Source organism: Trypanosoma theileri (genome assembly GCF_002087225.1).
Source record: "Trypanosoma theileri isolate Edinburgh chromosome Unknown TM35_Tth_18_V1, whole genome shotgun sequence".
Taxonomy (NCBI): Eukaryota; Euglenozoa; class Kinetoplastea; order Trypanosomatida; family Trypanosomatidae; genus Trypanosoma; species Trypanosoma theileri.
The window spans coordinates 202,133-210,633 of NW_021639860.1; the positions used below are offsets into that span (position 1 = coordinate 202,133).

The window sequence follows — 8,501 nt, forward strand, 5'->3', positions numbered from 1 at the left end:
TTTTTTTTTTTGGTAACAGCAAAGTACGGAGGAGAACACATACGAAATGGGTTCACAGGGGATGCCAACCGCACCGCCCTCCATTGACAATGTCTCGTATCAGTCCGTCACACGCTCCAATGCGCAGCCCATTTCTATGGAAACGAGCACGCGAAGCAGCAGGATCTTCTTCAACAACAGTATCAGCGAGAACAGCAGAAATAAGAATGAAAATGACTCCATATCGCACCAAGACAGTAAAGGTTTCTCCTGGAACCCATACAAGAGGCTTCAGGTAGATACCGTTGTCGAGTCGACAGAGTCTTCGCACCAGAGACCCAAAGAGGCATTGCCTTCGGCTACCTCCTCTTCCCTCCTTTGTTGTTGTTGTTGCTGCTCTCACTGTCAAGCACACTCCCCCGTTATGGCATTGCCGTGGCGAGGCTGTGTGAATGGCACGAGTGGTGTGGAGTCCGCCTCCACCTTCAACTTCACGGGACACAGATCACGTGCTGTTGCCCAACGGAGATCTGCGTTCTGCGTGCACCCACCGCCTGTTGCGCAGGTCTGGGTAAACGGTGGCACAATCAGCGAGGACTCGTCCAGTGGGAGTACACCAAAATCATTAATGCTGGAGGAAATGCTGCGGGACTTTCGGGAGCGGCTTCGTTACCCAAGACCACTCCCACACTGTCTATAGGTGGGGTGAGTATAGGCGGTACCAGCAACAAATTCATCCGATGCGCCATTGGTATCCCTATACATATCAGCAGTAAGAGTAAGAGAGAGGGTGGCACACCTCTCATGTGGTTCCTNTTCAACAACAGTATCAGCGAGAACAGCAGAAATAAGAATGAAAATGACTCCATATCGCACCAAGACAGTAAAGGTTTCTCCTGGAACCCATACAAGAGGCTTCAGGTAGATACCGTTGTCGAGTCGACAGAGTCTTCGCAGCTGAACCGCGATAAGTTATTGCCTTCGGCTACCTCCTCAACGCAGGAGTCGCCAGCGCTCACATCGGGTGCCTATGGTTGCGATGAGACCCCGCTCTCTCAGCCACGCCCAATCATGTCGCCTCAGTCTCCTTCTATGTTGACCTTGCACTTACCACCTTCGGCGAGTCTATTGTACAAGGATGATGACTACATGTGTAGGGCAAGTTCAGGCTCTTTGTTTGATGGTTCTCAGTGGAGTGCACACATGTGCTTGACATCATCATCTCTCAGTAGGGGATTCCCTAGTGGGCCAGTAAACTTTGAAGATTCATTCGATATGAGCGCACGAAGTGTGTATGGAATGGGTGAACCGCGGCAGCAGCAGCATCGACAGCATCGACCGCATCAACCATATGCTGTACAACCACTTCCTTACCATGGCCAAAGAAGTCGAAGTGTCTTGTCACCTCTAGGTACTATCGGTTCTTTGCAATCAGGGATCACCTGTGGTTTGAATGGTGACAGAAATGTGTCAACTCTCTCAGCATCCATATCGCATGATCTGTCGAAGTGTGTTCTTCGTTTTAAGAAAATGATCCCACCACCACTTCGTTATAATGAAGCACTGGGAGTGTTAGAGGATGATAACGGGAATCACCCCAATGATGTCGTGGAGATTGTGAAGGAAGTGATGTGTCGCTGGTACGTTCGTATTCAATCATTAAAGAATGATCTCTTCGTTCCTCGTGAACACCCCAGTGTTGTGGGTACACATGGAAATAACAGCAGCATCAACCGAAACAGACGTGTACGTCCTGGACTTGAGGAGTGGTGTCCCGAACCACCGCAGAAAAATGAACAGGGAAACGATGCGTTTCGTGAGTGGGCGCTGAGGTGTAATGCTTGGTGGGAAAAGGCATTTGGAGAGAAGACACGCATGGTAAGCCGAAGTCGGGGCGGTCGGGGAAAAGGGAATCGGCAGCACTACCACAGCCAGTACCCGTACAACAACACATCCTTTAATGATAACAACAGTGGCAGTTCTCATAACGGTAATAACGCCAACACCACCAACAATAATAACATCCATGGTGGTGGTATCTGAGGTGGCGCAGCTTCCTCTCGTAATAGTGGACGTCCTTACGGGGGTAATGGTTGTCTTCTCCCACGAGGAGAATGGCGGGCTTTTGCTCTTGTTTGCTGCACCTCTAATTCCCTCACTTAATTGCCACATCCTTGCAGTAAGGCATTCTCTCTTAACGGTAAGTGATTCCCCTCACCCGCCTGTAGTATGGTTCACTTGCTGATCCTTTCTATTTTCGTTTATTTATAAGGAGTTTACGTTTCAAAGATGAGCATGAAATATTCATTTTTTTTTTTTTTAGTTTTCTTTTGTTTTGTTTCTTTTTTTTCTTCTTTTCTTTTTTTTTTTCCTTATACGTCTCCTTTCTTTCATTCTCGCATTATCCATTTGTGATTCTGCGTGTATTGTTTTCTGTAAATTTTTTTTTTTTGCTGTTTTACTTTCCTCTTTGCAAGAGAAATCGGTAGCAACGCACTGGGGTTAGGAGTAATTTTTTTTATGGATGTGAAAGAATGGAAAAACTCAATGTTGCTAATAAACGTGTATCCGTATATATATATATATATATACTTATATATGGATATTTCATAAAGAATATTTTGTAAAGAGGTTTCTTTTGTGAGTGTGTGTGTATGTGTGATCACAAGACACTAGTAAGTGAAAGTCAGTTATCCTTTTTTGTTTCTTTCTTAAAGTGAGCGTTTTTTGTTTTTGTTTTTGTTTCTTTTCTTTCTTTTTTCCTACTTATCTATTAATATATATATATATGTATGTATGTGTGTGTGTGTGTATGTATATGGGCATGTGTATGTCTTCTTTCGGTAATGTGTGTGTTTAAATAAATATTTAATAAAAAAGAGTGTCGTTTCCTTTGCTTTGTTTTCTCACATTTCAGGCTATTCTGCACATAGGTATATATATATATATATATATATATATATATATATATATATATATATATATATCCTCCCGTATGTATGATGTATGTATGCACAGTTGGACATCCTCAATCTTGAGAGAGGAATGAAAAGCAAAGAAAAGGCTTTCGAAGAAACGTTTTGGTTCTAAAGAATTGACACTGGATTTAAAATGAGGATCAAAGAAAAATAAGCAAACATTTTGATATTGTTTTGTTTTTGTTTTTTGTTTTTTGTTTTTTTTGCTTCAACGCGTCTTTGCTGGTGTGATTGGCGAAATAATAATATTACTGGGCCCTCGTATACATTCTTTTTTTTTTTTTTAACTTTGGCGTAATTTTGAGGAGTGGGAGAAAAAAAAAATGTTTGCTTTTTACGCTGATTGGAACACCCTGTTATTATTATTATTATTATTATTATTATTATTATTCATTTTATTTAGTTTTTTTTTTTTTTCTGTGCTTTTGTTTTTTGTTTGTTTCTTGCTTTTTCTTACCCAAACATCCCACCACGAGGTCGTCACACGGCCCTATGTATACACATACATATATACTCAATTTCGTTAATGAATTTTTTTTTCTTACTGTTTCCGCGCGTGTTTTTTTTTTTTTCTTTTTTTTTTATACACCCTTTTTTTTCATTTCCCTCTTTATTGTGTTTTCTTTTCTTTTAACATCATTATCAACATTCATTATGTTTATTATTATTATTATTATTATTATTATTATTATTATTATTATTTTCTTGCTATTATCATCTCGGTATGATACTGTGTATACCATCCGACGTCGGTGTGGACATTGGTTCCCACAAAAAAAAAGGGAAATAATAACATTGTAGCACGAGAAGGGAAAATAAATTTTATTTTTAAAGAAAAAGAAAGAAAAAAGAAAAGAAAAAGTGCGTGATAGAAGAAGGGAGTTTTTATTTCTGTGTTAACTTCTCTATCCGAAAACTATACAGTTAAGAAAAAAAAAAAAAAGGAGGTATATAATTCTGGTTGCGTTTTATATGCGTCTACAGGAGGAAGAGAGCACATAGGAAGAACTTCAAAAGGGAAGTAAAAGGAAGGAAAAGGGCGGGGGGAAAGAAAAAGGCAAAAAAAAAAAAAGATTTTTAATTATTATTTTGCTTTCTCTTGTGTTTATCTCTGTGTGTGTGTGTGTGTGTGTTTTTTCTTTTTCTTTTTTTTTGTTCTTTTGGGTTTTCTCGCATCGGTTAGCTGAGCTACTTTGTTTTCTTTTTTTTTTTTTATTTCTTTGCGTTGTGTGCGGTGGGGCGCTACGGGTATTGGGAATGTCCTCTGTTCTCCACCCCAAGAAGCACACACATACACAGAGAGAGAGAGTGTGTGTGAGAATGTGATGGGGGAAAAAGAATAAATATTATATATATATATATATATATATATATAATTTAAGATAGGGAAAGCAAAAAGCAAATATATATATATATATATATATATATATATAATCTAATGTAATATGTATGTATATATATACATACATAATATTGAATATCATTTCCGGATTTTTTTTCTGAGTATATATATATATATATATATATACTTTTTGTAGTTTTTTGATATACTTCTTATGTAACCCCTTTAATTATCTCTCTCAATTGCAATACTGTCATTCATTCATTCTCTTTTCTTTTCTTTTTTTTTTCTATTGATATTCGTGTTATTAATAATAGTATAGTAAAACCGTATACGTATCTATTTACGTATACAGGTAGCTTTATTGGTAAGGTTCAGGCGAAGGCAAGTCTGGGGCCAGAAAAAAAAAAAAAAACACACAAGAGAATACATTAGTCAAGGCCACTCTAGTAGTATTTGGAAAACGAAGACCGTTAGGAAACGGACATAAAAAAAAAAAAAGAGAATTTTAAGAAGAAGGAAGTAAAGAGTGAACGGATCTCTTTGTTTTTCTCTAAACTTGATTTTGTTTCTTTGGCACGCATACTTGGTGAACCCTTTCATTTTGTTTTCGTGATTTGCTGGTACTCTCTTGCTATTGTTACTACTTCCCAGTTTTCTTTTTTTTTTGTTTGTTTCCTTTTTCCTCCTTTGCGTGAGAAATAGTTAGAGGAGAGAGACCTCTTCCTTTGCATCCGCTGTTGCATTTTTCTTTTTTTCTACATTCTAAAGGGAAAGGGGAGCGAAAAAAAAAAAAAGGAATATTCGTTGATCTGTCAATAGGGAAGGGAACAAAGAAAAGTGGGGGAGTGCGAACTGAAGCTCATACGTACTTGAATACTCACGATTCTCGTTATTTAAGATAAAAAGTCTCTTTAAAGAAACGAAAAAAAAAAGAAATATATTTAAAGAGAGAAACAGAGAAAAAAAAAAAACGAAAGTAAAGGAGGGATTAAAGGGAAGAAAGGGGGAAAAGAAAGAAAAAAAAAGGGAGGGAAAAGAAGCCGGAGACCCGAGTGTTTTGCGCTTATTTGTATTTATCTACATTTAATATAAATCGTAGTGAGCTTGGCCGATTTCCATACCTGTGTGACGGCTGTACATATTGCCTGTATACGTATTATACACACATATATATATATATATATATATATATATTATATATTATATAGGCATATATAATTCGAAATTCGAATTTTTAGTAGAAAAACTATACACATACGCGTGTTTATAGCTTTTCCCATCCAGAAAAGGAGGCGAAGAGCGAATTGAAGTTTTACACCGGAAAAAAAAAAGAAAGGAAATAAGAAAAAACGCAGAACTGCTGTTTCTTGTCTCAGTTTGAGTCCTCATACACACTTTTCTATTCTTTTTCAACTTATCTGTGTGTGGGGAGGAAGGGCGTCTCGATCTCTTTCCTTTTTTATATATTTGCTTTCTTACTTTTTTTTCTTTATTGGTGACTTGCTGTGGGGTGTTTTTTTTTTTTTTTTTGCCTTTTTTCCCCTTTTGCTCGATTATTGATTTTTTTTTTTTCTTTCTTAGTTCCACGTTTGTTTGTTTTTTGTCTTTTTCTTTTCGCTTCGTGGACTCTTGGTACATTGTTTTTTGTTTTTTTCTTACCAAACTCAGCGCGCGTTCCGTTGCTTTCGTTCGGCACAGGGACGCGCGTCCATTCTCGTTTCCTCTTTCCCTATTTATCCCACCCGCATCCAGCAGAAGTTACGCTGACTTCTTCACTTAGTTTCTTTCCGTCAGCGTATTTAACTTGCTTTTTTTTTCGTATTCTGCTTGTGTGAGTGTGAGTGAGTGATTTTTTTTTTTGTCTATCTATCTATCTATCTATCTATCTATCTATCTGTGTGTGTGTGTGTGATTCTGTGTGTTTATTGTCTTTGTTTGTCTGCCTGCCTGCCTGCCTGCCTCTCTGTGTGATTCTGTGCCGGCTTGATTGATTAATTTATTTATTAATTTATTAATTAATTGCTGTTGTATCTCTCTCTCGCTTGTGGCTGCTTCGCCCTACGTGTGGAATATAATGCTTGTGGAACCCGGCGGCAACGTGACGACGAATGGCGGGGCGGCGCCGGGCGGCAGCAGTGCGGCTGTAGTCTTGACGACCGCCGCTGCTGCCACGATGGCGATGGGAAGTGGAAATGTGAATGGAAATGTGTGTTTGTGTGGGGCTGGGAGTGAGAATAATGCAGCCTTGTTGGTGAATACACCGTCCTTGTCGGATTTCATTGTGGGAGGCGGCAATGGGAGTAACAGTCCCGCCCGGGGAAGAGCGATGGGGAAACCTTTTCTCATTCCACACACTACTGCCGCTTCTTCTTCTTCTTCTGCTGCGGCTGCGGCTGCGGCTACTGCTGGTGTTGGTGGATGGCCAGTAGTGGATCACCCACCACTGCTGCAACCACAACATCCAATCCAACAACTACCACCTCCTCCTCCTCCTCCACCGCCAACAACAACAACAACAACAACGACAGCAGGTATAGGTATAGGTATAAGTACAGGTACAACAGGGGGACAGTACTTTTCTTCCTTTGATGATGTACGTTACACGCACTCGAACAGTAAAGCTAACGGTCTCAGTGGTAGTACGGTATTTATAAACACGCCATTATCGCCGTACAAGACATCCATGGTGCACTTTGCTGCAGGAACAGGTGGGTCTGTTGGGTCTGGTGCGCGGAGTGGTATCTTTTCTATTATTGGAACAACAGACTTCAACAGTGGTTCAAACAATTCAAATGGTACCAATCCTGTAGGATGTGCCTCATCTTACTTTAGTGATACCACCAATTCCCCTGGTTTGTCACACCGTATGATGAGTCTCAGTGTTACGGGTAATGGTAGCACAAGTACATTAATGGGTACACCCCCTAGTATGACTGGTATCAATCCCACAACAACGGCAAACAGTACGAATATCAATACCAATACCACCAGTATTGCTGCGGCTTCTGGTACTACTATTACTACTCCTACTTCTGCCCCACCTACTATTGTAACTAATAATACTAATAATAATAATAATACTAATGGTATTAATGCTACTGTTACAACTAATACTACTTCTAATGCTACTACAAATACAAATGTGGATACAAATCTGGGATTGAGAAATGAATTATTGCGGATGAGTATGTCACTGGAATTACCATCATGGTCTCCGCATGCTACAGCAGGAATGGTTGGTGGACCTTCTCCCGTCTTCTTTACATCCGTCGATGGCGCACTGCGGCTGAAAGTACACCCATTGCGATTTAAAATGCTCCCGTCACCCGTGCCATATGAGATGGTCTTCCCCCCATCACCACCCACCCATCAACAACAACAACAACAACACACATCACTATCATCATCATCATCAACAACTACAACCACCACTACAACAACAACAACAGCAACAGCAACAAGAAACCCGTCACCTCAACGCCTCGCACATTATCAAGCTATTATGTTGCGATGGTACAGTCGTATCCTTATTGCACAGGAGAACGTTCGCGCCCGCATCCGTCAACGCTGCCCACCACCACCAGAGAGCATTCTGCAGCACATGGCCACCGTATCCAACAATGCTGCCTCCACTACGGGCACAACAACAACAACAGCAGCAGCAGCAGTGACCACACCTATTACTGCCGATCCGGTGGAATTGCAGAACTGGTCCATTCAATGCTACCGTTGGTGGGATGAGACATCACGTAAGCGCACACGTCGTGGACACCGCGGTGGGAAAGCACCAGCAGGCGGGAATGTCGCCAGAGTCGCCCTACTACAGCAACAACAACAACAACAACAGCAGCAGGAAGCACATTCACTACCGTATCATCCACGCCAAGAGCAAATATCAACTGATAGACAGCCACTACAATCAGCAGCAGCAGCAGGAGGAGGAGGAGTATTGCAGTCACATTCAACTTCTCGTGATATCCCTGGGGATGCCGGCGAACGTGCGGCGGGATCGTACGCGTTGCCGTACACTGCCTCCCACACACGGAGCACACACCACGACGATGATATTGAAAAGTCACTCCATCGATGGGTTGAAGATATTTTGGACGATGAGTGATATGTCTCTTTGTGTGTATATCTCTTTCTGTGTTTTTCTGCAGAAAGAAGAGACATAGTGAAAGAGAGAGAGAGAGAGAGAG

At 40.6% G+C, this 8,501-nt stretch overlaps 3 protein-coding genes across 3 annotated transcripts; all 3 read left to right on the top strand.

Moving 5' to 3' along the window:
* Positions 1–46: 46 nt before the first annotated feature.
* TM35_000181680 (uncharacterized protein) lies at positions 47–679 on the top strand (the record flags this gene model as incomplete). Its single annotated transcript, XM_029026481.1, has 1 exon — positions 47–679. One exon carries the CDS (start codon positions 47–49, stop codon positions 677–679), a length of 633 nt encoding a protein of 210 aa, XP_028882177.1.
* Positions 680–783: 104 nt separating this feature from the next.
* On the top strand, positions 784–2,022 carry TM35_000181690 (uncharacterized protein; the record flags this gene model as incomplete). Its single annotated transcript, XM_029026482.1, has 1 exon — positions 784–2,022. One exon carries the CDS (start codon positions 784–786, stop codon positions 2,020–2,022), a length of 1,239 nt encoding a protein of 412 aa, XP_028882178.1.
* Positions 2,023–6,376: 4,354 nt separating this feature from the next.
* Positions 6,377–8,419, top strand: TM35_000181700 (uncharacterized protein; the record flags this gene model as incomplete). Its single annotated transcript, XM_029026483.1, has 1 exon — positions 6,377–8,419. One exon carries the CDS (start codon positions 6,377–6,379, stop codon positions 8,417–8,419), a length of 2,043 nt encoding a protein of 680 aa, XP_028882179.1.
* Positions 8,420–8,501: the final 82 nt, after the last annotated feature.